Source organism: Colletotrichum orchidophilum, assembly GCF_001831195.1.
Source record: "Colletotrichum orchidophilum strain IMI 309357 chromosome Unknown Scaffold_90.1, whole genome shotgun sequence".
Lineage (NCBI taxonomy): Eukaryota > Fungi > Ascomycota > Sordariomycetes > Glomerellales > Glomerellaceae > Colletotrichum > Colletotrichum orchidophilum.
This window is the reverse complement of record NW_019173046.1, coordinates 2,687-30,202: the sequence shown is the minus strand read 5'-3', so window position 1 is coordinate 30,202 and position 27,516 is coordinate 2,687. Positions and strand designations below refer to the sequence as shown.

At 52.3% G+C, this 27,516-nt stretch overlaps 6 protein-coding genes across 6 annotated transcripts; 3 read left to right on the top strand and 3 right to left on the bottom strand.

Moving 5' to 3' along the window:
- Window positions 1–1,802: 1,802 nt before the first annotated feature.
- CORC01_09722 (uncharacterized protein) lies at window positions 1,803–3,236 on the bottom strand (the record flags this gene model as incomplete). Its single annotated transcript, XM_022621351.1, has 3 exons — window positions 1,803–2,498; window positions 2,555–2,821; window positions 2,883–3,236. 3 exons carry the CDS (start codon window positions 3,234–3,236, stop codon window positions 1,803–1,805), a joined length of 1,317 nt encoding a protein of 438 aa, XP_022472090.1.
- A 1,475-nt stretch (window positions 3,237–4,711) lies between these two features.
- Window positions 4,712–14,429, top strand: CORC01_09721 (uncharacterized protein; the record flags this gene model as incomplete). The annotated part of the gene is made up of 2 exons (XM_022621350.1): window positions 4,712–11,229; window positions 11,279–14,429. 2 exons carry the CDS (start codon window positions 4,712–4,714, stop codon window positions 14,427–14,429), a joined length of 9,669 nt encoding a protein of 3,222 aa, XP_022472089.1.
- A 589-nt stretch (window positions 14,430–15,018) lies between these two features.
- CORC01_09720 (uncharacterized protein) lies at window positions 15,019–15,657 on the bottom strand (the record flags this gene model as incomplete). Its single annotated transcript, XM_022621349.1, has 1 exon — window positions 15,019–15,657. One exon carries the CDS (start codon window positions 15,655–15,657, stop codon window positions 15,019–15,021), a length of 639 nt encoding a protein of 212 aa, XP_022472088.1.
- Window positions 15,658–18,210: 2,553 nt separating this feature from the next.
- CORC01_09719 (rhamnogalacturonase A precursor) lies at window positions 18,211–19,779 on the top strand (the record flags this gene model as incomplete). The annotated part of the gene is made up of 4 exons (XM_022621348.1): window positions 18,211–18,637; window positions 18,697–18,937; window positions 19,001–19,098; window positions 19,208–19,779. The coding sequence occupies 4 exons, from the start codon at window positions 18,211–18,213 to the stop codon at window positions 19,777–19,779; spliced, it is 1,338 nt and encodes a 445-aa protein (XP_022472087.1).
- Window positions 19,780–19,987: 208 nt separating this feature from the next.
- CORC01_09718 (alpha-L-rhamnosidase) lies at window positions 19,988–21,652 on the bottom strand (the record flags this gene model as incomplete). Its single annotated transcript, XM_022621347.1, has 1 exon — window positions 19,988–21,652. One exon carries the CDS (start codon window positions 21,650–21,652, stop codon window positions 19,988–19,990), a length of 1,665 nt encoding a protein of 554 aa, XP_022472086.1.
- Window positions 21,653–23,229: 1,577 nt separating this feature from the next.
- Window positions 23,230–25,002, top strand: CORC01_09717 (MFS hexose transporter; the record flags this gene model as incomplete). Its single annotated transcript, XM_022621346.1, has 4 exons — window positions 23,230–23,564; window positions 23,622–24,247; window positions 24,298–24,686; window positions 24,748–25,002. The coding sequence occupies 4 exons, from the start codon at window positions 23,230–23,232 to the stop codon at window positions 25,000–25,002; spliced, it is 1,605 nt and encodes a 534-aa protein (XP_022472085.1).
- Window positions 25,003–27,516: the final 2,514 nt, after the last annotated feature.

Below are 27,516 nucleotides of genomic sequence, written 5' to 3'. Positions count from 1 at the left end.
TCTTTTGCAACCCCCCACGTCACCGATGATGATCCTTTAAAGTTGCTGAATCGCATTGTGCAGCGACATGTTACGCTTTCCGCGGGAGCACATAGAACTTCATGTTGTCCATGTTGGATTTGACTTACTGCCTGGGGCGGTGTCCAGCAGTACCTCGTGGCAGTACCTCGTGATGTCGAGGCGTTGCTGACGGTGCAGATGCTGATCAAAGTAGAGTTCGGTTCAAATTTGAAGCCGGGACGAGGCACTGCTAGGCTCGTGTTCATCGGCCCCCTTGATAATTTTTTTAAGATTCTCGAACCAGGCACGCCCCTACAGATTTTGGGGAATAGTCGCGGGATCGCAATACACCTCAAGGGACGAGAAAGCTGCGAAAACGGGAGAGCTGGGAGCGGGAAAAGGGGGAACGCTACCCCTCGGACCTCTTCTTCCGCCTCGCATTATGCATTTCTTTGGTTCGTTCGCCTCAACTTGCGACGGAAGGAAAAGGTGACTGTGCTGTGCTGTGCTCTGCGTTGCCGTTACCGTTGCCCGAAGCTGATAGGAACGCCAAAGCTTTCCCGTGGAAAATCTGTGCCTCAATCTACTCGCGACGCACCGCAAGATTCCCGGGGCATGAGAAACGGATCACGGCAAAACGGTCCAGCGGGGCCGGTGACTGGAAAAAAAGTGAGGTCATTGCGGGACGGCGGGATGAGGATGACAAGACGGCAGATGTTGCCAAGGAAATGCCGCGAGGCAGAGAGGGTTCTTCTTGTTGCTTCAATCTGGTTTCCTATGGATTATCGGGTAGTTCGGCCGGGGGAAGTTTATGCAACTTTTTCTTTTCCAACTTTGCAAGGCCGGCCCAGCAATCGGCCGGATTGGACGGGATCGCAACGGACATGGGAGGGGCCCGTCGGGCGGATAAGTGGGGGTTGCGGGACCGGCGGCTGCCGTTCGGGAGTCGCGGAATGGCGTCGCGGAATGGCGTCGCGAATATTTCTCCATTGGAAATTTGCCTCGGGCTTTTTCTCGGCTTTGTAATTTTTCTAATCTTTGGTTTGACTTTTACTTCGCGTCTTGATTCTGATCAAAGTCAACCGTCAACCGTCAACCGTCTACACTCCCGAACCCCAATCCCGTTTACTCGCTTTTACAGGTCGGGGGATTTCAAAAGGGGGAATGTCCGGCGGTGCTCGGGCACGCTCCTGCCACCAGGAGGTCTTGTAGCCGTTTCGAATCCGAGGGGACTTCAGCCGCGCGTTAAATGGTAAAACGATTTGGGCCAGCGAACGGAGACGACGTGAACTTGCGAGGTTCGGGTGTGTGCACCTCGCTCGGCCTCGCCTACAGGCTCTGGTTTTGGTTGGGAGGTTGAGAGCCGCGATTTTGGTTCGAAACTTGCTCAGGGTTGCGTGGCCCTTTGAGGGTATCCGTGGCCCGAACCGAACTTGAAGGGACGGGGAGCAGACTCGGCACGGCCGTTGACAACGTGGGTAAGTGTCGGGGCCTGATGAGGCCGCATGGGCCTGGACGATGACATTCCCATGAGGAGCTGTTGAGCCTCTGACACACAGGGAATCACGTGATTATAGTTGTAGTTACTGGATCCAGCCCATCAAGTTGATCCGATTCAAGAGATGCATCGTCAACATAAGCAATAGCTTGCTTGGAATAGAGTACATATCAATGCCCCGAACGCCTTGCCCGTTCAACACGGCCAAGATGCTCTTGCCCCGCGCGAATATAACTACAGGACATGTGAAGGATCAATCGATGTAACTAGGTACAGATTGTTATAGAATTCAGTCCGAGAATAATTACTCCTTCTTCTCCTTCTTGCCTTCGTCCTTGCTTTCGTCCTTGCCCTCGTCCTTGCCCTCGTCCTTGCCCTCATCCTTGCCATCATCCTTGGACTCGTCCTTAGAATCGGATTTCTCCTCCTTCTCATCATCCTCTTCCTTACCCTCGTCTTCCTTCTTCTCTGAGCCGCCCTTCTTGTCATCCTTCTTTTCGTCCTTCTTGGTTTTGTCCTTGGACTCACCCTTCTTGGCGTTCTTCTTTTCCACTTCCTTTTGCTTCTTCTCCTCTTCCTTCTTCTTCTTCTCAGCCTCCTCCTTCTCCTTCTTTTGCTTCTTCCTCTCCTCCTCTTCAAGCTTTGCCCAATTCTTGGAGGTGTCTGTCTTGCCTAGGTGCATGCTCTCGGCTAGACCCTCGCCGATGTGGGGTTGCGCGTTGCCAATCTTGGTGCGGCCAACTAAACTGGCAAAAATGGAGACGCCGACAATGCCAGTCAGGATGAAGCGGTAGATTCCATACCACTGGGGGGTCCAGCCCTTGTTCTTGGCTCGGATGTCGGCGAGGTATAGGAAGGTGAAGGCGGCAAATTGCGAGGTGAGGGCATATTCGACGGGCATGAGGAGGGAGGGCCAGGCAATTATAGGCGCGACAACACCCATACCATATCGGAACTTTGTTCGTTGGGGATGAGGCGTCTTCTCGGCGTATTCCATGCCCTGTGATTGTGTCAGTTCAGTGGTTTTTGACTACGGTCGGAGTGACTTCAGCTCACCCAATGGACTGCACCCAGGAAGGAGATGATGATGGCGCCGTATCCGAGCTGAATGGGTTCAAGGAGGCTCAGCCAGTATTGCGCCGAATCATGGTTCATGTAGATGTGGTTTGCAAAGTTTGAAGTCGAGGGCCATTCGAGGTTCAGATCCCAGCTCAGGTACAGAGTGCTCAGCGATGTTGCAAGGTAGGGAAGAGTACCAGCAAGACCGAGCAGGTAGGGCTCCCTTGGCACTTCGCTCAGATTGAAGGTGTCCTTGACAATGTTCTACCAGCAGGACGTCAATTTCTCTCATCTAGCTGGGGTAGGCAAGCCAATGCAGACTTACCAACTCCTTCTTGAGTCCTTCGGTGAGGTCCTCTTCCTTCTGTGTTTTGGCGGGCTCCGGCTCAAAGAGGTGGATTCTAGACGACTCAGTCGAGACCTCTTCAGGCCGAGACTCGAGCTTCTTTTTCGCAATCTCCTGCTCGGCCTTCTTGTCGACCTTGTCGTAGGGCGAATTTGTGTACCACGCTTGGAGGGACAAAGGAGTCAGGCGCGACTGGAGGGCGGAAGCAGGTCGCTTGGAGGTTTGGAGGGAATTTGGTGAAGCCCTCGTCGAGTATGATGTTGAGGGGATTGCTGAGGGAGCTGCGGCTTTGCGCGGAGCCAACCGCATGAGTTGGCGCGAAGAGCGAAGCATCGTGCAAGAATTCGGTTGTTGCGGCCTCTGTAGGCAGGCAAAATAGGATTGTTTGAGACGGCTTGAAGTTGAAATTGAAATTGAGTACGTTCAATCAAAGGATTTGCGCTCTCAAGGGAGTCTCTGTAAGGTAGGTAGATGTATTCTTCTCCCTTGAGTAGTCGGTGGTATTAATGCTTGTGGTGTATGTTGAAGCAGAAGTTGAGTACAGTGGCTTGGAGCCCCCTTTTGGTGTCGCCAAAGAGATCCAATTGAAAATCCCGATTGCCTCAAGTTGATGTAAGGCCGGTCCCAGGACTAGAATATCAAGGCACAGAAAACGGATACACGGCTGGCCTCACATTTCCGTGGCCATCAGATCGCAGCCAGGCCATCGAGGTTGGCAGAGCTCTAGCTGCCGGTTGGTGACGTAATGTGGAGACCTCGCCCATGTCCACGCCCGGGCCAGAGGCTCCGCATTGGACGAACCAGCAGCTGGGTGGGGTGGCGCTAGGGGAGAGTGGCCCAAGCTTCTCTCCCGTTTGTGCCGATGCGATGCTGAGTTGAGGGAGGCACGTGGGAGCTCTTTCTCCCTGTTCAATGATCATGTCTTGAAGGAACTTGATAATAGAGATTTGAAGATGCTGAAAAGGCATAGATACTGTGATTCATACTGATGCGTCTCAAAGAGTCTGCCCTCTAGAAGAAAGGACGGTTGACACTTGTCTGTCCTCCATGTTTTGATGATCCAAGATCAGAGTACGTGCCTGCTGTACCTTGTTGGGCTACCTCATATTGTAGATATGATGCAGTCAGTAGACCCACCCTACCGTGGCTCAACGGGCCCACCACGACGTTCAGCAGCCACAGTCTGGGCCGAGCTGTTGGCCTGTTTTTGGCACTGGTGCGGGGGAAGGAAGCACTTCAACCATCAGGCAGCGTCATCATGCACAAATCCGCCCAGTCAAACTGTTCCACCCTCAGTCCAGACCCCAACATTGTGACCAAACCAACCCTGCCAACGCCACCCCCAGCACCAGCACAACATCGACACCTCGACGAGTGTGCAATCTGTCAAACTCGAGCTGGCAAAGATTGACTTTGGACAAGTCTGCGACGCGGCACCTTCTTTCCCTACCCAGACCTAGTCACCAACCACGTCCCGGAGAGACGGCCGGCGGCACGCCATCCCAGAAAACGAAATCCACCCCTCGATACCCAAAAATACCCATCGCCAGCCTTTTTTTTGACGACAAAAGAAAATTACGAAAAGAGACGAAACATCATCACGACCCCATACCCGATATCATCCTGCACTGCGCGCCCAACTCTGATGACGGCAGAAACCCTCTCGCTACTGATTTGAGCCGCGCCCGTTGTGATCGAGCTCTCCGACTTCCCGAGTCTCTCCCTTCCCATGCTTCGCACCACCGATACACGATAGAACACCAACGTGAGCCTCCCTCGCCAGGGTAACGGCGCCGCATACGCACAAGATGTTGGAGGGACTTGTCGCCGGCCTGCTCAATAGGTTTCTGGGCATGTACGTCAAGAATTTCGACCCTGCACAGCTCAAGGTTGGAATCTGGTCTGGTGATGTCAAGCTACGGAACCTCGAGCTTCGGAGGGAAGCCCTCGATCAGCTGAAGCTTCCCATCAATGTCATGGAAGGCCATCTCGGCGAGCTGACACTTATCATTCCATGGTCCAACTTGCGTGGCGCTCCCGTCAAGGTCTTCATCGAGGATGTCTTCCTGCTAGCCTCCCCCCGCGAAGAGGCCGCTTATGACGAGCAAGAGGAAGAGCGTAGGAAGCAAAGAATCAAGATGGAGAAACTGGATTCCGCCGAGCTTCTCAAGGAGAGGTCTCAAGAGGGCCTGAGCCAGGAAGAGCAGAAAAAGAGCCAGACGTTTACACAGAGTCTGGTCACCAAGATTGTCGACAACTTGCAAGTCACAATCAAGAATATCCACATCAGATACGAGGACTCCATTTCGGCTCCTGGTCACCCCTTTGCACTCGGCGTAACTCTCGAGGAGTTCAGCGCCATCAGCACTGACGGCCAGTGGAAGCCGACCTTTGTCCAAGACTCGACTAAGAGCACCCACAAGCTCGCAACACTTGGCGCCCTTGCCGTCTACTGGAACACAGATACAGAGCTGCTGGGCCCTGGCCGAGAGGTCGACACGGGCGGGAAACCTCCGATGCCGCATGACGAGATGGTTGACAAGTTCAAGACTTTGATAGGTTCAACCGAGGATACAGGGCTCAACCACCAATTCATCTTGCGACCCGTCAACGGAAAGGCAAAGATTGTCCTCGACAAGACTGGAGAGGTCCATGTTCCCAAGGCCAAGGCCAGTTTGCTCTTTGAGGAGATTGGACTCGTCATCGATGACGACCAGTACCGTGATGGCCTGATGATGGTTGACCTTTTCCACTACTTCATCCGCCACCAAGAATACAAGAAATTTCAGCCCAAAGGAGTCACACCCAAAGAAGACCCGAGAGCATGGCTCAAGTTCGCCGGTGACTCAGTGCTCAGCAAGATCCACGAGAAGAACCGTAGATGGTCATGGGAATACTTCAAAGAACGACGGGATGACCGCAAGCGCTACACCGAACTGTTCAAGAAGCGCAAGCAACAGCAACAGCTCAGTGCTCAGGAGAACGAGGACATCAACAAGCTCGAGATCAAGCTTGACTACGAGGATCTGCGGTTCTGGCGATCTCTGGCACGGAACCAGCTTAAGAAGGAGAATGCTGCTGCTCTGAAGAACCAGCCCCCTAAGCAGGAGCAACAAGGTTGGCTAGCATGGGCCTGGGGCAGTGGCCAGAAGCAGCAGGAGCACCATGTCGAGGATGATGAGAACACGCAAATCACCGAGGAGCAGCGCAAAGAGCTCTACGATGCTATTGAATTTGATGAGAAGACTGCATTGGCAGAGTCGGTCGACGTTCCTCGAGACTCCATCAAAATGCAAGTCGAGGCGTGGCTGAGCACAGGAAGCTTCACGCTGAAGAAGAGCCACAACGGCAAGCGGAGTGACCTCCTGAGTCTGCATTTTGACGTTTTCAAAGCCAAGGTCTTGCAGCGTCCCGATTCCTTCCTGGCTGATCTCAGCCTGGGTGGGCTCCGTGTCAATGATGGAACCACGCCAGACTCCCTCTTCCCCGAGATTGTCAGAGTTAAGGATGCCCCTGAGAACCGCGACCACCAACGTCTAACTATCGAAGAGCTGGAAAACAATGACGATGAACCCTTCTTCCGCTTCGAGGTCGAACAGAATCCCATCGATCGCGAAGGAGACATTGCACTCAGTGGGTCCCTCAAACCACTCGAGATTGTCTGGAATCCAAACTTCATTGTTGGTGTAGCGGACTTCTTCAGACCACCAGAACGGCACATGGAGTCCATAACGGCACTGATGGAGACAGCCGGTGCCACTGTAGAAACCTTCCGAGAACAGACGCGGGCTGGTTTGGAGTTTGCTCTTGAGGAACACAAAACCATCAACGCTCAGCTCGACCTGCAGGCCCCGCTGATCATCGTGCCGGTCAGCATCAATGTCAAAGAATCTACTTGTTTAATTCTAGATGCCGGTCATATCAGCGTTAACAGCGAGCTGGTGGATCAGGATACCATGAAGCAGATTCAGTCGAAGCAGCGCCAATCTTACACGGACGAGGACTTCAAGCGCTTGGAGTCTGTCATGTACGACAAATTCTTGGTGAAGCTCTCCTCCACGCAGGTGCTGATAGGTCCCTCGATCGAGGCGACGAAGGCTCAAATTTCGAACAAGGACGACACACAACACTTACACGTGGTGGAAGAGATCAATGTTGATTTTGTGGTCGAGACATCGATTCTGCCCAAGGCGCCAAACTTGACCAAACTGAAGGTCTCTGGCCACCTGCCCATGCTGCACGCCACCGTATCAGATTCCAAGTACAAGAATTTGATGCGGATCATCGATGTTGCCATTCCCAAGTTCGGCAATCAAGAGCAGCAACAGACGCAAATCAAGGATGCTCAGGGTCAGGCGGTGACGACTCGCCCGCGCGGCTTGAGCACCACCTCCAACCGATCGCGGTCTCGCAAGGATACCAACAGCCGCCGGAAGTCCTCCCAATTCCCCTTCATGCAGCAACAAACTGCCATTGTCATTGACGAAGACGACGACGATCAAGACGAATTTGAGGATGCCGACGATGGTGGTAGGAGCAATAAAGAACAGCTTAAGCTCCAGCAGCGTTCTTTCGAGCTCAAGTTTAAGGTCGACACCCTCAAGGGTTCTCTATACCGGAGCGACCCTGACAAGAAGAAGCCTGATCAGCTTCTCGTCGAACTGGTTGCTGAGAACTTTGACCTCCTCTTTTATTTACGTCCTTACGACATGTCTGCAGAAGTCTCACTAGGCTCCGTCACCATGGACGACTTCGTTGACAATCCCCCGGCGGAGTTCAAATCAATTGTTTCATCCGGAGACATGGAAGATCGGGAGCAGAATCGTAGCCTTGTCAGTGTCAAGTTCACCAAGGTTAATCGACTGTCACCAGAGTTCATGCCGGTCTATGAAGGTGTGGAGACGAATGTTACCGCAGCAATATCAACTATCAACCTCATTGTGACCAGGAAGACCCTTCTTACCCTACTTGACTTCATTCTGGCCACCTTCACTGGAAATAACAACGAGGCAGCGCCACCGCATGAACAAAAAGCTATATCAGACTCGGAAGACGACGACGAAGGTGTCGAAATAGCCGTTGAATCTCCTCCAGAGGATGGACCCGCGAACGCAGGCTCCATTCGAGTCAAAGTCGATCTGAAGAGTATCCGGCTCATCCTGAATAACGATGGGATCCGCTTGGCAACCCTATCGTTCAATCATGCCGATGTTGGAGTCTTCTTGCTTGGGAAGACGATGCGAGTCAATGCAAAGTTGGGCAATCTCAACCTGGTTGACGACATCAACCAAGGTGTTTCTGAGGAATCCAATTTACGGCAACTCATCTCTATCCAAGGCGATGAACTCGCTGACTTCCGCTACGAGACTTTCGATGCTACCAACAAGAAAACATATCCGGGATATGATTCGTCAGTCTATCTCAGGGCTGGTTCCGTCAAGCTTAACTTCCTCGAGGAGCCCTTCAGAAAGATCATTCAGTTCCTGGTCAAGTTTGGCAAGATGCAAGCCATTTACAACGCTGCACGCCAAGCAGCAGCGTCTCAAGCCAATCAAATCCAGCAAAGTACGAGCAAGTTCAAGTACGACGTTGTCGTCAAGACCCCGATAGTCGTCTTCCCTCGGGTCGTCAATCATGGCCAGCCCAAACGGGATGTCATTACCGCCTACTTGGGAGAGATCTACGCCCAGAACAAGTTCGCACCCTTGGACGACTCGGAGAACTCTCAGATCGCCACCAAGATCTCTGCGGGCATCCGCAATATTCGTCTGACATCTGACTTCAACTATCCCGGCGACCTTTCCGAGGAGCTGGAGTTGATTGACAAGGTCGACTTGGGCTTCAATGTCACGTACGCTGAGCACCAGGACGGCACGAAGCGACCCGAACTCGAAATTGAAGGAAGCATGTCTGATTTCAACTTGAAGCTCACTCAGTACCAGCTCAGGTTCTTGATGGAGATTTCAAAGGCTGTCCCAGCTGCGTTTGCTGCTGATTCAGAAGAGCAAGATCAGGAAGCTGAGCGCGAAGTAGACAAAGACACGCTTCAAAGAGCAAGGTCGATACCTCTCGACAAAGGAGCGAACGAAGAGGAGAAGCAGGTTGATCTCGGCCCCGAGCTATCGCCTAAGGACCAGGCATGGACCAAGCTCGACCTCGTCTTCCAGGTCAACACTATTGGCATGGAACTGCTACTTGCCCCGGATGACAAGCCGGTGGGCACGCTTGAAGATGCCAGCCTGTCCCGCTTCTCGTTGGACGTCACCAAGCTCAAGACACGAATGCTCAACGACGGTTCGCTCGAGGGCGAATTCCTGATCCATTCATTCACGATTTACGACAGCCGTCCTCGTGAAACGAACAAGTTCAGACGCATCATGACTTCTTCGAACAAGGAGGTTCAGCAGCTGATGGCCAGCATCACAATGTCTGGTGGCCAAGACAGAAGCCTAATTGCGATTGTCACCGTTGATAGCCCACGCATCATTTTTGCCCTTGATTACCTCTTCGCCATTCAGAACTTCGTCATGGTCGGCCTGCAACCGGAGGAGCCTTCCCCTGTAGACGAAGAGTCGCTATTTGAGACACCTGATGACGATGCTGACTCGATGCAAGTCACTTGGTCCAACAAGGCCAAGTCCCAGACGAGTGGCACAGAGGGTCAGGAAGAGCCTCAGGGAGATGCCGAGGAGAAGCCAAAGAGCACTTTGAGCATTGCGTATAGGGTAAACATCGTGGACGCACAGGTCATCTTGATCGCCAACCCCCTCAGTGCAAGTTCTGAAGCCATTGTTCTGGGTACCAAGCAAGTTTTGCTATCCCAACAGCATGCTCTGACCTTCCAGGTCTCCGAAATCGGCATGTTCCTCTGCCGGATGGATCGATTCGAAGACTCCCGTCTGCGACTCATTGACGACTTTTCAGTTCAGATTTCAATGGACAGCTCGAAGCCCAATGTCACAAGCATTCATGCTGACATCGAACCATTGATTCTGCGGCTGTCCCTGAGAGATATTTTGCTCGCTCTGCAGATCGCAAGCAAGGCTACTGAGCTTTCAGATCAACAGCAAAAGGACCAGAAGGAGAGAAAAACTGCGTCGGCCGCTGACGAGAAGGCGAGAAAGCTGCGTCAAGCAGGTCTGAAACAGCGGACAGCCAGTGGCAAGGGCCCGTCTACGATTGCGAACAAGACTATCATGTCCAAGACCGCATTGGTAGCAGCATCTCAAGCCAAGCAAGCCCAAGATGATTCTCACAGCACAGCCATTCAAAATCAGCCTAAGCGACACGAGGAACTTTCGGCAACCATTGAGGGCATCCGTGTTGTCCTTATTGGCGACGTCCACGAACTTCCCATCCTGGACCTGGGTATCAAGAACTTCACCGCCACGGCCGAAGACTGGTCTTCGGACCTCAAGGCTGAAACTGCAATTGACATCTATACGAACGTGTACAATTTCTCAAAGTCAGCATGGGAACCTCTGCTAGAACCCTGGAAGGTTGGCTTTGGTATTGCGAAAGAGCAGCAATCAGGTCTTTTGTCTATTGACGTTGCTTCCAACAAGATCTTCGATGTCACAATCACGACAGCTACCATTGCTTTGGCATCGAAATCCTTCGCTTTCCTCAGTAGGGACGAGGATGTTCTCGGCAAGCCGCGTGGTGTTGACGCCCCTTACCGGATTCGGAACTACACTGGATTTGACGTAGTAGTACAGTCGAAGAGTATGACGACAGATGATAACATGACCGCCCGTCTTGAAGATGGGCAAGAAGTACCTTGGAGCTTCGAGCCTTGGGAGAAGATGCGAGAGAACCTTTCGACCGAGAGTAGTACAGGTAGTGTCGGCATTCATTTGGAGGGCAGTGGCTTTGACCCGGTCAAGAACGTCAGGTTGAACCGCGAGGGCGAGGCCATTTACGGTTTGAAGCCCAAGACTGACAATATCCTGCACCGATTGCTTGTCGAGGTCACCTTGGGCAAGGATAACGTCAAATATGTCACTCTTCGATCGCCTCTTGTGGTCGACAACCTCACCCAGATCCCAGTTGAACTTGGTGTCTACGACGCCCAAGAGGGTCATCTGCTCAAGATTGAGAAGATTGCTCCTGGCGAGAGCCGACCGGCTCCGGTAGGAGCCGTGTTCCTCAAATCTCTGCTGGTGCGGCCCGACTCTGGATTTGGCTACGCATGGTCTTCTGAGACTTTGTGGTGGAGAGATCTCCTCAAGCGGCCAACACGGACGATGGTCTGCAAGGGGGAGAACGGGGACCCTTTCTATTTCCAGCTCAATGCCACGTTTGACAGGTCGAACCCATTGACCAAGTAAGTCTCCTACCATATTGTCATGGACTTCAACTGACCGCTCTCTCAGAAATTACCCTTACATGCGTATCAAGCTGTCGCCTCCGGTCATCCTTGAGAACTTGCTACCTTACGATTTCAAGTATCGCATCTACGACAAAAACACCAAAAAGGACTGGGCAAACTTCCTTCGCAAAGGTGGACTCAGCCCGGTGCACGTTGTAGAGCTATCTCACTTGCTCCTCCTCAGCGTCGATATGCAAGACACTGTCTTCAAACCCAGCGACTTTGCTATCATCAACTCCGGGGCTTCGGACGACTTCAAGAAGGAAGACAGACTGCTTTGCAAGGACGAAGAAGGCTTGCAGCTCAACTTGAAGCTTCATTATCACAAGATACCCGACAGCGGTGGAGCTTTCCGAGTCACGGTTTACAGTCCTTACATTATCCTGAATAAGACTGGGCTTGACCTACAGATCAGAGCCAAAGGCTTCCTGCAAGGCGCACGACCCGCAGCTGGACAGTCGACCCTATCCTCCAGATCTGGCAACAGCCGCCCTAGGGCTACTCCGTTTATGTTCTCTTACGGCAATGACGATCATAGAAACCGAGCTTTGCTGCAAATCGCTGATTCGGAATGGAGCAAGCCGCAGAGTTTCGACGCCATCGGAAGCACAACCGAGGTGGTGCTGCCCTCGCCATCCAGGAACACTGAGGTGCACATTGGCATCACCACGGAGGCTGGAGAAGGCAAATACAAGATGACCAAGGTCGTTACCCTCGCGCCGCGATTCGTTCTGGAAAACAAGCTTGGAGAGGAAATCAATGTTCGAGAGTCCAGCTCTTCTGGATTCATGACATTGAAGCCCGGCGCTCATGAGCCACTTCACTTCATGCAGAAGACCGCCATCAAGCAAATTTCTTTGTGTCACCCGGGAATGAACAATCAATGGACCTCTCCTTTCAATATATCAGATATCGGAACAACTCACGTCAAGATCGCCAAAGCAGGCCAACGTCAACGTCTAATCCGCGTTGAGATTTTGATGGAGGGTGCGACAATTTTCCTGCACCTCAGCTTGGAGACCAAGAATTGGCCCTATCAGATGCGGAACGAGAGTGATACAGAGTTCACATTCTACCAGGCCAATCCCAGCCTAGATGACGATGGAGTCGAAGACAGATCTGGCTGGAGGCCTATCAAGTATAGACTGCCGCCTAGGAGCATCATGCCGTACGCATGGGATTTCCCGGCTGCCAAGTTCCGTGAGATCATTATCAATGCGCATGGCAAAGAGCGACATGTGAAGCTTGCGGAAATTGGCAATCAAATTCCGATGAAATTTGCGACAACATCCGGACAACAGAAGATCATCGACATCAACGTTGCCGCTGATGGGCCTACCCAAACCATGATCCTGTCCAACTTCCGACAATCCAAGAGTCTGTACAGACAGAAGTCGAAGTCTGGATCTCGCACGAGCACTGATGGCTTCGAAGTCAAAGACCAAGAGACGACTGCAACCTTCCGCGCGCAGCTAAAGCTTTCGGGCATTGGAATATCACTCATCAACTCTCAACTCAAGGAACTTGCCTACGTCACTTTCAGAGATGTTTCTCTACGCTACCATGACTCTCCTCTGCACCAGACCATCAGTTTGTCTGTCAAGTGGATTCAAATCGACAACCAGCTGTACGGTGGTCTGTTCCCAATGATTTTGTACCCCAGCGTTGTCCCGAAGAGAGCCCAGGAGGTCGACGCACATCCGTCACTCCACGCCATGGTCACTCGCGTAAAGGACGACTCTTACGGCGTCCTGTACATCAAATACGCTACGCTTTTGATGCAGCAGATGACCATTGAGCTTGACGAGGACTTTGTTTATGCTGTCTTGGACTTCTCAAATATCCCTGGAGCCGCTTGGTCGGACACCAACGAGGAAGGCAAGCTCTGCGACGAGGAGCTGGACATCCCGGAGCCGCAGCGGCAGCAATCTGGCCAGGACATCTACTTCGAGTTGCTCAACATCCAGCCCATGCAGCTCGATCTCTCTTTCATGCGTACAGAAAGAGTCAACGCAGAGGACAAGACGTCGTCCCGAAACCCTCTCATGTTCTTCCTCAATGTCATGACGATGGCCATCGGAAACATCAACGATGCGCCGATTCGCCTCAATGCTCTCATGCTAGACAACGTTCGCGTGTCCGTGGCAGCCCTGACGCAAAACATCACGAGTCACTACAGTCAAGAGGTGCTCTATCAGGTTCACAAAATCCTCGGATCTGCCGACTTCCTTGGCAACCCCGTCGGTCTGTTCAACAATATCAGCTCCGGTCTCACAGATGTGTTCTACGAACCTTACCAAGGCCTGATTCTTTCAGACAAGCCCGAGGACTTTGGTATTGGAGTTGCGAAGGGAGCTGCGTCACTTGTCAAAAAGTCTGTCTATGGCTTCAGTGACTCTTTCTCCAAGTTCACTGGTAGTTTGTCAAAGGGCCTTGCAGCTGCGACTCTCGATAAGCAATTCCAAGATCGCCGTCGGATCACGCGCGCGCGCAACCGGCCCAAGCATGCTCTGTACGGTGTCACCACCGGCGCCAACTCTTTCTTCACAAGCGCTGCGTCTGGTGTGGGAGGACTTGTCCGCAAACCGTTGGAGGGTGCTGAGCAGGAGGGAGCTGTTGGATTCTTCAAGGGAATCGGCAAAGGAGTTGTCGGATTTGCGACCAAACCCGCCATCGGCGTTCTAGACATGGCTTCAAATGTTTCGGAAGGCATCCGCAACACGACCACCGTTTTTGACGGTTCAGAGCTCGATCGTGTCCGTCCCGCTCGGTTCGTACCTTCTGATGGTATCGTGCGACCGTACAATGCTCGGGAAGCCCTTGGCCAATCCTGGTTGAAGCAGGTTGATAATGGCAAGTACTTCAACGAGAACTACATTGCTCATCTCGAATTGCCACGCGAGGATATGGTTGTCATGGTCACGTACGCTCGGATCCTGCTTATTCGCAGCCGGCGTCTGACATCAGAATGGGATGTGCCTTTGAAGGATGTCCAGACCATCGCCAAAGAGCGGACTGGTCTGAGCCTAACCCTGAGAGGAGGCACAAATGGCCCCTTCCTCCCTGTTGGCGACGAAAGCGGTCGTGCTTTTTTGTACAAGATGGTGGCTGTTGCTGTGGAGGAGTTCAACCGGCGGTTCAGGGGACTTGAGTAAGGTGGGAGGGGAGGCTGGTGTGAAATTGTGGCCCAGTACTGGGCCAGGGTTGACTCGCAAAAGGGGAAGTCTTTCTAGCTTTTTTTCTTCACAAATTACTTCACTTCCTTTTGAGGCCTGTAAGCATAGCCTCGCGTTTCCATTAGCAATTACACGTATTTTACCCTACCTTGTATTAGCCTATCAGTAACGCTCGCCCCTTTCCTCTTCAATACATGCCTAGCCAGATTCGACAACTTTTTGACTTCCTACCTAAGGTAGTGAAAGCCTACAAGCAACACTTTTGCTTCATTCAACTCAACTAGATACTATCATACATCAACTAAATATTATCATCCATCAACGGTGGCGTGTTCAAACCGTGATAATTGTACCATCAATAAGCGGAAGAGAATTGTAAAGGAACGTGGATGTATTATCTTTAAAGGTACTTAATCAACCGAAAGCACTGTTGTGATGAAATCAGAAAAGAGCAGACCCCTTGATGCTATGACAAAACTCCACCATGCAATGCTATCTATACCATCTTCTATCCCAGTATGCTCGCAAACCCCAGCCGGCCCGTCTATTCCTATGAACACCAGATCCCTTAGTTGGAAGGGCAGTAGCCGATGGTACAAGCATCAGACTTGCAGCACCCGCGGAAGCCGTTGGAGCACGACTGGAAGAAACCAGTGCCAGGAGCGCAGACGGTCGGATCAGCGTTGGTGTTGGATGTGGTCGCGGGTGTAGGGGTGGCAGTTGTCTGAGGAGCGGTCTTGGTCACGGTCTCAAAGGTCTTGACATCCGGGCAGTAGCCAATAGTGCAGGCGTCCTGCTTGCAGCAGCCGCGGAAACCGTTGGCACAAGACTGGAAGAAGCCGGTGCCGGGGGCGCAGACTGTGGGGTCGACGGCGCGCTTCTCCGAGGCGACGGCGAGGTCGGGGCAGTAGCCGAGAGTGCAAGCATCAGACTTGCAGCAGCCGCGGAAACCATTTGAGCAAGACTGGAAGAAACCAGTACCAGGTGCGCAGACTGTAGGATCTTGACGCTTCACAGAGGCAGAAGGGCAGTAGCCAGTGGTGCAGGCGTCCTCCTTGCAACATCCACGGAAGCCGTTGGCGCAGGACTGAAAGAACCCAGTCCCAGGAGCGCAGATTGTATCGTCGCGCTTGGAGTCGAGGGAAGGGCTTGCCGTGGCAAGAGTTGCAACGGCGGCGACGAAGGTGAAGATGATGGAAGAATGCATTGTTGCTTGGAGTGTTGGAATGGAGCTGAGATTAAGCAGAAGTCGGCGTCTGTGAAAGTGATGAAGTGAAGATTTGAGTGTTGAGCGATTGTCCCAAGGAAAGAGAAACCGACAAAGGAAATAAGGAAATGAGAAAAGGAAAAAAGAGAAAAAAGGAAACTTGTGAGCTGTAGATGAGCTGTTTGAAGTGTTTGATGATGATGAGAGGAAAGTAAGTAGAGACCATATTGGAGGACTCGAGTTGGATTTATACACATCGAACTTCGACTTCGCGATACGGATCGTAGACTCGGAAACTATTTTCATCACTAGCCTATCCTACAGCCAGCCATATTTTTCAGAGGCATCCTGCAAAGAGGCTGCAACTACACGCCACGCCAGCCATCGCCGCGACCAAGATGTGCAATTCACCTGAAGCCAGACTTGGTGTAAAACAAGAAGCACATTGGAGGTCTAGGGCGCACATGCACCGCCCACTGCATCCCCGAAGCTAACGACATGCTGCCCTACGGAATAGAGTGTGAAATAGGCTATGGGACGGGACATCTGCATCTCATGCATCTGTACAATCCTTCATTGTTCCGGGACTGGGACCTTCCCGAGCCAATGGAGGAGCTGGGGATGCAGGCTACAGAAGCTCAAGGTAGGCGCTGAGGCACCGTCAGCCCCGTAAAATAAACCTGATAGGTGTGCGTCTTGGGGCTAAGGTGCACGGCCTGATTGGTGGCCAGAATGCTTCGAGTTAAGGCGAAAGCCGGGCCATGAGGCGGCGGCGCAGTTGCAGTTGTCAGACGCCAGAGGGCTGGGTCTCACAGATAGTCTCATTTGGATCTCTGGACTCTGGACCTCATTGTTGGTCGTATTCCCTTTGCTGACATCCAGCCCATTTGCGCTGCAGCAGTAAGCTGATTCTTGGCGCACGGGATCTTGAGAGGCCGTGCAAAGTAAGGGCCTAGTGGAAGATGGATGAAAAGGGACACAAGAAGAGAGAAATGTATCTCGGCATGGCGGAGTGCTCATTTGGCAGCTTCGTCATAGTGCCAATGCATGTACGAGCCGGTCTAAGGTACAAGAGACGCATTGTTCAAGCTGTTTCTGAAGGCCAACGTCGTGCTGCTGTCATTATCTGCGTTGATAAGAAGCGAGACCGCTGATTAAGCCGTGTCTGCCGTGTATCTCAAAGCTAAAACCCGTGATCATTGATGAACTAACAAGTTGAGGTTCGGCCCCGCATTTTGTGGCCTCTCCTGAGTCCTGGGATAGTCAAGTACCGGCAGTAGCCAATAATTGGGGGTTTTATCCGTACTAGTATTCAAGATGATAAACCTTCGTCTAGATTATCGAACGATCACCTGTGGGTTCATCTCTAGAGCCTTGAAAAGGCTGAAATGAATCGCGATGAGCTAAGGCCCGAAAGGAAATGAGGATAGCGAAGGAATTCTCCGACGGCACGCAGAATCTGATGTGGCCGCTGCGGGCGCCCGTAATCAAAATGCGGACTTGGGGAGACATTCCCCAGGCCGTTTCGAACTTGGACCCGGCAGTGGGGTGCCGATTTGATGTTTCCTGGTTGTGCCTTGTGCCATGACGCTGGACGGAATTTCTGCCGCGTCCAGACTATCAGTTGTCAGCCCCGGCTGGATCTTGACTGGCCAAAATGCGGGATGATATTTGAGACAATTCTAACATCATGGGCAGAAGACGCGGGTGTGGCCCATGCCGTGGGCATCATCTCTGCGCCTACTCCTATCCCTCATAAGGGCCAACTACTCCGTATTGCATATCCATATATATAACACACTTCCAGTGTGCCAAACAGAAGGGATATACTTTGACCATGATGGGACGAACCGCAACCATGATGGCTAATCTGTGCCGTTTATTTTTGTTTCACCAACGTTCACACCTGCGCCTCCAGGTAGGGCCCTGATAGGCCTGTTTCGTTGAGAAGATTTGATCTTGCGTTTTTGCAGAGTAGGGATGCTGGGCTAAAGCAGTCTGACAAGCAATACCCCTGATCAAACTACCGGGGGTTAAGGAAAATGGTCTGGTGGCCACTATCCAGGCCCCGATAACGCCACCATCTACTTTATTTCATACCTCTAATACCCATTCGGGACGGCATTTGGGCGAAGCGAGCTCGCTCTTGAACCCCCCTGGTTGTGTTATTCTTTTAATTAAGACGGCGCCAGAATCCCGGTGCTGAGGGTCAATTTTCGATTCGTCAACCAGCCACTTTCCACCGCACCCGTTCCGTTCAATTTCCCACAAACAATGGACGGATCGTGGGGTCTGGCGGGAGCGGCTTGGACACTGCAAATGGCGACTCGGAGGTAACGCTGCTGGGCCCAGTAGTGGAGGAAGTCAGGGGAATCGGAGGGAGGATTCCTTTTATCAACCCACAAGGCCCATTCTCAAAGAGATGCTAGCTTTTCGTTCCCTTATTCATTTCCGCCTTCCTTTTCCGGTGCCTCTCATTTTTTTTTTTTTGCTATTGTAGTTGTCGACGTTCTGTCGGTATTCACTCGTTCAAATCCACAAATATCCACAAATATGAAGTTCACTTCCTTTTCACTCCTTGCGCTGGGCGCTCTTCTCCTGGAACTGGCCGACGCCCAGTTGTCCGGCTCCGTTGGACCTACTACCAAGGCCGCTGCCAAGGCCGCCAAGAAGACATGTAACATCACCAGCTACGGCGCCAAGACCGGTGCCACCGGGGACATCGGCGCGGCCCTCAAGTCCGCTTGGAACGCCTGCAAGACTGGAGGCGAGATCCTCATCCCCGCGGGTGAATGGGGCCTCGGCACCTGGCAGACGCTTTCCGGCGGAACTGGTGTTTCGATCAATCTCGAGGGCACCATCTACCGCACTGGGACTGCTGGAGGCCACATGATCATCGTCCAGAAGTCTACCGACGTCGAGTTCTACAGCGGCAACTCCAAGGGTGCCATGCAGGGCTATGGCTATGAGTTCCACAAGCGTACGTCTTTCAATTGGAACCAGGGTAGATGCCACAACACCATGCTAACAACGACGCAGAGGGCACCGGTGTCTACGGACCCCGTCTCCTGAGATTCGTCTCAATCACTGACTTCAGCGTTCACGACATCGCTCTGGTCGACTCCCCGGCCTTCCACTTCGTCATGGACACCGTCACTAATGGAGAGGTCTACAACATGATCGTTCGTGGTGGAAACCGGGGTGGTCTTGACGGCCTCGACTTGATGGCTGCCACGAACGTGCACGTTCACGATGTTGCTGTCACCAACAAGGACGAGTGGTATGTCACACCCGACTTGTCCAATTTTTTATCCCATTGAAACAAGTCCTTGACAATTCGTAGTGTCACCGTCAAGAACAAGTCTAGCCACATTCTCATTGAGAACATCTTCTGCAACTGGTCCGGCGGCTGCGGCATTGGCTCCCTCGGTGCTGACACTGGTACGTCAGCTTTTTTTTTTTTTTTTCGATAAAAAAAACTATAAAAAAACAAAAACAAAAAAAAACTCACATCACGACGGAGAAGAAGCTAACAAGAGTCGCGCCTAAGCCATCTCCGATATTTACTACCGCAATGTCTACACATGGAGCTCCAACCAGATGCTGATGATCAAGAACAACGGTGGTGACGGTGTCTTTCAGAATTCCAAGTTCGAGAACTTTATCGGCCACGGCAACGCCTACTCCCTCAAGATCGACTCCGCTTGGGCCGGCCAGAGCAAGGTTGCCGGCAACGGTGTCGAGTACAAGAATCTGACCTTCTCCAACTGGAAGGGCACTGCCACCAACGGTGCCGCTCGTGGTCCCGTCGTCGCCCTCTGCGCCGCCGCCGCCCCTTGCGAGAACATCGACGTTTCTGGCATTAACATCTGGACCGAGTCTGGCTCCTCCATCGTCGACAAGTGCAACAACGCTTTCGGCAAGGGTCACTGCATGCGCAGCGGCTCTGGGACCTACACTAGTATAGCTACCACCAAGACCGTCACCGCCTATTCCGCTCCCACCATGCCCGGCCAGATCACCGCTGGACTCGGCATCACCAAGCCCATCGACATCCCCCCCTTACCCACCACCTTCTACCCTGGGGCCAAGCCCGCCAAAGCCCTGGCTGGCGCAGCTTAAACGCGAGAGGTTCATGAACATGAAGCAAACAGGCCCTGGCTCGACAAGAAAGAGCCAATTTTCATTTTTCCTGTATATTCCTGCTTGGAAAAGCCAAACTGCATATATCATTCGGGAAATGATGATCAATTTCCTCTGGCGTCTGTCACTTGATTCGGTCCTCGTGGTGATTACTTCAAATTATTCCAATCATGGCCCAACTATTATCTTACTGACTACCAATCTGTGACTTGATCCAAACTTCGTCCAAGTGGCCCATTGTGACTGATTTTGTTTCCTTGACGTCGATAAAATCTCTCAGCTTCCCCCTCAGTAGGTACGTTGGTGTACAACTCCAAGCGTGGCAGAAGCTATTGTTTCGAGCATCACCGTACGGACTTGCCCGAGAGTCTTCAGGATTGTAGCACTCCCAAAAGGTATCAGCACCAGCGCGGACCATGCCACCCCAGTAGCTGGTCATGATCTCAATACATTTTTCGAACAGGCCCACAGTAGCGAGAGCATCGCATACATGATGCCATAGGTAGGGGGTAAGAGGCTTGAGAGCATCAGGGTGTGCAAGCGTCTTGAGCAGAGCAGCGCGGGCGACGTCCTGGGGGAAGGCCTCTGCGAGGATGAGCCAAGACGCCGACGCGAAGCTAACCTGTGACTTGGGTCCAGACACAAAAATATTGTCTGGAGAAAGGAACACCTTCGCGGCTTCGGTCATTTGAGCCACGAGATCCACAAAGGGGGGTTCCTTGCCAAGGAGCGATGCCAAGGAGTTTGCTGCTTTCAGACAATATAAGAGGACCCCGTGCAGTCCTGCGCTGTGTTCCAGTCCAGGTTGCCAGTCAAGGAACTTCCAACCTTCGCCCTTGGACTCATCAAACTGGTGAGTGGTAGCGTCAAGATGTGTGAGTGCCCGCTTCACGCAACCGAGGACGGTGGGCCAGAGACTGAGACCAGCAGCTTTGTCACCTGATGCCACCACGTAATCATAGGTGATGGCGGCGAATAGCGCGTCGTAGTCCACAATGTAGTCTGTCGAAGGCGTGAGCTGAGGCTGCTCAAAGATGCAAGCTGGCACAGAATCGTCTTCGCGAACAACAGCAGCGAACTGAAAGATGCAGCGCTTGACGAGGTTGAAGTCCCGGAAGGTGCTGTAGTTTGCAAGCGCTTGAAGCCGAAGATCTCCACTCCAGAGCCGGCGATCTCTTCGAGGGCCATCCTCAAAGACGGTTTGCATGCAGTCTCTCAGTGTTGATATGCTAACGTGATCGATTTGCCGAAGGAGAGGGTCGTTGACCTGAAGAGCCTCCAAGGAGTGGCCCTGGCTGATGGCGCTAACACATTGGCACTCGACGTTCGAGAATGTGACCTTGTACTTGGGCGATGTGTCGATGACCTCGATGCCTAGGAAGCGAAAGGAGTAACGTCGGGATAGAGAGACCAGCTCAGGGCACATGTCAATGTTGATGATTTCGTCTGGAAGCCAGCTGGTGCTAATCCATGTCTTGACGTTGTCCATACCAAGGGTTACGTCCAGGGGAGATTCGCCGAATGTGAGGCGCAATCTACATGGGGCATCCATGTGCGACCCCCGGGACTCTAGTCTCATCGATACATATCCCACCATGTGAATGCCAAAGTCGAGAATGAAGTCATCTCCTTTCCCCCAAGTCTTGGATGGTAATTTGTCAATGGTGTATTCCGCGGGCACGGCACGAACACCGAAATAATGGCTTTCGTCCTTGTTGAACTTGATGACGCGTTGAGGTGTGCGTGTCCATCGATGCAGCTGTGGGCACAGATCATTGGCGATCTTTTCAAAGTCTCGGTTCCAGCGCGTTGGGAGCACGCTCTCGACCATGTCCTCAGGAGCATCTGACATATTTGTCGGATGGATGGATGGCTTCGGGTCGACAAATAGAGACTATTGCAGTACTCGACGGACAATGTGCGTGATTGGGGGCTGAAAACAACTTGAAGGGTGTTTGTTTGTGTTTGCCAGCAGAGCATGGATTTAGGTCCAGGTCGTTGGGCATGCTTTTGAAGACGCCACGATCTCAAACAGGATCCATAAACGCTTCGGTGTGACAACCACCCGAGAAGGGCAACCGAAAGCACCGAAGCTCAGATGAGGGGAATGTGGCTGACGCTTCTGATTGCTCAATCGGGACTTTTTAGACCCATGGCGATGTCGGCGTGGAGCCGATTCCTGGGGTCGGTGCGGGGATATACCGAGGAAGAGTCAGGATTGCTGAGAAGCTGAATCGACTAGCGTCTGGAACTCCAATGGCAAGGTCAGCTGGACGGAAGAGAGGGTTCGTCAACGGCAGAACTACGGATGAGCTGCGGGTGGGTTGAAGGAGTCTTGTGCCGTAATTAGATCAGGTTTTGCAAACTCTTTGACTCCTTGGCGCGGGCTCGTTAGACCGAGAAACGGTCTTGGAACTTGAAGACGCTCCTTCGCGCAGATGCCAGACTGCGAAGCGTCAAGCAGAAGAAGAAGATCGAATCTGCTCCATAAACACGGGGCCATATCGGACTCCATCTTGAACAACGGGTATTGCCGATTGTCTAATGGAACAAAATGTCTCTCCATTTTAAACTCCTACAATGAGCGCGGAAGTACCCAGAGACTCAGGGCAAACGACGAGTCTGATGGTGCTCAGCTCGATCCCCGCATCCTTCGTCTGCATTTTTCATGCACGAGCCATGACAAAGCCGTGTCTGTGGGGTCCCCAGACTGGGCTACCGAAACGGCGGGTCATTGAAGGCTTTGGGCCAGGCCAGAGTCCAGACTGACCGCGACTGGCATGACTGGCATCGGCACCAAGTCCAAGTTCATCTCATAGCTAAGTCGTTTTGTCACTCTTTAGGTTAGCAGCCATTGGATCACAACCAACCAAAGCCCTTGGGTTATTCTTCGGGACATAGACTGACTCAAGTGGCCAACTACCGTACCACGCTATTGACAAGCCCCTTGGTCAACAGTTGCCGGCAGCATGGCCAAACCATCAGTGAAACGCAATGCCACCATGCAAACAGCATCTGACATTGGCGTTGACCAGCCCCTCCCCCGCAAAAGTTAACCAAATGGTTGGGTGAGGAGGGGGTCTACGGATACGTTAGAAGAGATCACGCCTGGCCTCGGACCTGATGAGGAATGCCACCAGGGGGTAAGATGCTTGCATTATGGGCTACTGTCGGCCGATCATTGAGACGACGTTGATCCGAAGAAGTGCCTACAACTGCCTCCGTTTGGAAAGCTCTCGAAACCATCTGGACAATAAGAACCCGGGAACATTCCCGGCTATGTCACACTTTGCCCCAGTTCCCCAGTCGCGGTCTCCTCAAATTCCCCGGATCGTCGGTGCTTTCCCCAGGTTTTCTTCTAACTTTAAGTTCCACACTCTTCAATTCCTTCGATACCTCCTTCGGTCAGAGTTGATAGCAACAGCGACCATGGACGACAAACACCTCGAGGCGCACCCGACGTCCATCGTTGATAAGGACGACATCGCGGGCGCCAAGGGCGAACACGTAGAGGAGATTGGCCACGTGGCGACTGCGGAAGATCACGAGGAAACTGTTTTCCAGGCCATCAAGAACCAACCATGGGCGTTTGCGTGGTGTATCTATGCCATCTACGTCCTTATTCTCACCAGCTTTGATAACCAGGCGGGTGGAACCGTCCTTGGAATACCTCAGTTTCGCAAAGATTTCGGATCCGAGTTCAACGGGAACTATGTTCTCCCTGCTAAGTGGCAATCTGCTTATAGCGGAGCCCCTGTGGCATCGTACGTGCTATGTTCCTGGAGTTGTCGATCATGAGCTGATATCATTCTCTCTCGCAGTGCCGTCGTTGGATCTCTCGGCGCCGGCTGGGTAGCTGACCGCATCGGCCGCAAGTGGACCTACTTCATCAGCTACATCTTCATCTTTGTCGGCATCACCCTCGAAATGATCAGCACCACTAACGAGATCTTCTTCGCGGGCAAGTTTGTTGCCGGATTTCCCATCGGCGCATTCATTACCGTCAGCATGACATACATTGGCGAGATTGCACCCTTGGCCCTTCGTGGTATTTTGACTGCCGCTGCAGCCATCGCCTTCACCATTGGCCCATTCATCGTTTCTCTGGTCGTCAACGAGACTGGAACCCGCACCGACCGCTGGGCCTATCGCACAATCTTCGTCTCACAATACGGCATCAGCGGCGTTGGTGCCCTCTTGCTGTTTTTTATGCCCGAGTCGCCGTGGTGGTTGGTCAACAAGGGCAAAATGCAAAAGGCTGCAAAGTCTTTGAGCCGTCTCGGCTATGATGCCGTCCAGGTTGAGAAGCGCATATCTGTGATTACCCTTACGCTCGCTGAGGTGCGCAAAGAGACGGAGGGCGCCAGCTTTGCAGAGTGCTTCCGCAAGTCCAATCTTCGCCGCACCATCATTTCTGTCGCGCCCTTGAGCATCCAGGCTCTATGCGGTACGTCCTTCGTGTGAAGCAAACCTTCACTTTGGACTGACATTATACAGGCGTTTTCTTCGTGGCATCGTACTCTACTTACTACCAGCAATTGGCTGGATATAGCACCAAGGAAAGTTTCACGCTGGCCATTGTGCAACAGGTCATGTCCATGCTCGGTAATGTCACCGCGTGGTTCCTCATTGACCGAATTGGTCGCCGTGGCCTCACTCTCTGGGGAATGTGCACCCTTACTGTCCTTCTCATGATAACTGGTGGTCTTGCTGTCGCTGCGACACCTGGTGCCGTCAAGGGAACGGTTGCACTGTTGTTGGTGTATTGCTACATCTACAATGTTACCATCGGAGCCACGGCGTACTCCATCTTGACCGAGGTGGCAACCTCACGTCTCCGTGCCAAGACTGCCTCCATGGCATTGGCTTTGCAAAACAGTCTCTTTGTAGGTCGATCTCTGCCAACAATGGCCTCCCTCAGCATGCGAACTAACACCTATCCTCTAGACCATGTGGGCTTTCGTTATCCCGTTCCTTTTCAACCCCGACCAGGCCAACCTCGGTGCTAAGGTGGCCTTCATCTTTGGCGGGTTTTCTGTGCTGTCCACCATTTACCTCTGGTTTTACCAACCTGAGGTTGCCGGCAGGTCGTATGAGGAACTTGATGAGATGTTTATCAAGCAGATTCCAGCACGGAAATTCAGGGGCTACAAAACAGAGGTGCAGGAGAAGAGCCAAAGAGCAGTTGCGGAACAGCATTAATTTTTTACATGGTGTATTGATCCTTGGCGTTGCGTAGCTAAAGTTCAGTTCAATTGGAGCAGAGTTATTGGCCGATGGCTGGTAGCAATCTCAAAACGATACATGGGCAGGTGAGGAGAGTCTGCTATATTTGTGACCATGTTACCTGTTCAATACCATTTGAATTTATAATGGAACAAAAACACTCGAGAGTGATAGAGCGAGTAGAATGAAGTAGCAGATAAGAAAGGGGGAGCATCCAAGAGATACATGTATCTGCTGGAATGATGGTTGGGAAGCAAGGCTGTCTTCAGGGGTCAAGCGCGCTTTGAAAATTTCCGGCGTCACCTTTCATTAGCATTGAGTCCGGGTCGGATTGAAAGCACTCGGTGACTGGAGTTTTTACGTAATACACATCTCTATAAATATGTCCTCAAATGAGTGACTCTAGTTTGATAGGGATGTTTGTGAGTGAGAGATATCATTTTCCCAGAGCTGGCTACCCCCTACGGATCACGCCGAACCGCGCCAGTCCTAGCACTAGAGATGATGGTCAAGAGAGCAGGCAGCCACTGTGTCAGCTATGTGCCGTGAAACGTCATCAACAGGAGACCGCCTCGGCTCTTCTTTACGACCTCCTGGGAACACCCAGACCGAGGCCTTGACCGGGATCAGTCTACGTGTGTGGTAGATAGCCAGAAATTCTCCATGCCTCGTGGGGCAAGCTAGGAAAGAACATGTCTTGTTTCATTGTATATCTCCCCGTCTCTCTGAAAGATGTGCATATGGCGCGGGAGATGTTGCCTGCATCTTGAATTTGTACTCTCACTTATTTAATAAGGAATCGAAGAGCGACGGCGATGTTTCAAACAGTACATAGAATAGCGCAGATGAGATGATGCGATTCCAAGAGTACTGTATTGGGAAAGAAGCCTACACACGTAAAAACAGCCTCTTTGAGCTCCACGTGACCAACGCACATGTGTAGCAGTTACCGACGGCATCATACCAGCAATATTAATATATATATCTTACAAAAAAAACGAGTCGGCGTAGACTAAGCATCTTTAAACAAAGTCATTGTAACAATCATGGCATTTGGAGTGTCGATATCTTAATAAGAAAGTTGGCAGGTTCATTAATCTGCTTTGACACCAAGATGCGCAAGATTCCCAGGGATTGCAGTACCCATGCTCGGAAAACGGAGCCGGCGGATGCAGATTAATGAGAGACTGGTCATGCATGAGTGCCTTTGGGTAAACAAGGTTTACTCGGTTTCCTAGCAGCCAAGACCCAGCTTGTCCGCCCTGTGCTGCGCAAGAGATTGTAATCCGCATGCCCGGGAGTGGAGTGGGGAGCTCAGTCCGAGACTTTCTACCTTAAGCAGATGTCGTTGCCACTCTGCGGCGGTCCGCGATGTTGGATCTGGGGGCGGAGACCACACGTGGTAGCGTATCCGGATCCGCGGTCGTTTGCTGACCAGCCCTTCGATAGTCATTTCCGCTCTCAATGCGGCAGCCGAAGGGAGATATCGGACATTCTCTCCTACTCGCTTACCTGTGCTGTCGACGCTATCACAATGTCAAGCCTCCGTAAGTAGACTTGCCTCTTCTTGATGATGATCCCTTGGATGTTCCATTTTAGGTATCGAGTGATCAGTCTCGCGCGCGCGCAAGAAACAGCTGTAGATAGATGGCTGTCGGAGAACAGCGAAAGTGCCAAGCTTGACAGTCTGGGAGCCAGGCTTAGTTTCGCATCGGCGTTTGTCGGAGCTCACCTTAAGCTTATCATCGGATCTCTTCACGTGCCTGCAAATGGCACAGAGCTATGCTGGAGTCCCCAGCCAACAGACTCAATTGGAATGGCGGAGCCGACCGAAGCTGAAAAGCGAAAGGCATGGCACTTTTGTGCTGGGCCAATCTCGACAGCCGAGTCGCACGCGCTCGTTGACTGGATTGGGCACACAGATACGACGGCTGCAACCGGCAACCTAACAGGCCCGCCAACCTTGCTCATGTTCCCCAGGGTGGCGTGGAGCATGTCCTGTGCCCGCCCTGCACCCTTAGAAGTTAGTGCGCACTAAGACGCGGATGTTGAAGCATGGCAGTGAGAGGAGGGGGGACACGGGCCCAGGCCTTGTGTTGGTAGCTTGGTCAACTTGCTCTCGGGAACTTTGGAGTTCTCTCTGATAGTCTGCTGCTCCTGGCCACCCCAGGTTCTGTCCTCTCGGCCCTACCCGACGACACAGGGCCAGCCGAGGGACTGGGAGATTATTATCGCCGGATGCTGATAGAAAGCGCTAGGAAAAGCCCAAGATTGGTATTGAGCCGCTTGCTGCTATCTATCAGACTATCACATCAGACTATCACACTCTGACAAAATACACTTGCACTGTCAACTCAAGTCGCAAGAGTGCGGTCCGGTCCAGGAATCCGACCTCTAGGGCTCGCTTACGGCTTGCAATTACGAATGACAGGGCTAGCTCGCCAATCTGGAGTTCTCATTTCGCCTCATTGCCTCAGCATTGCGCACTGC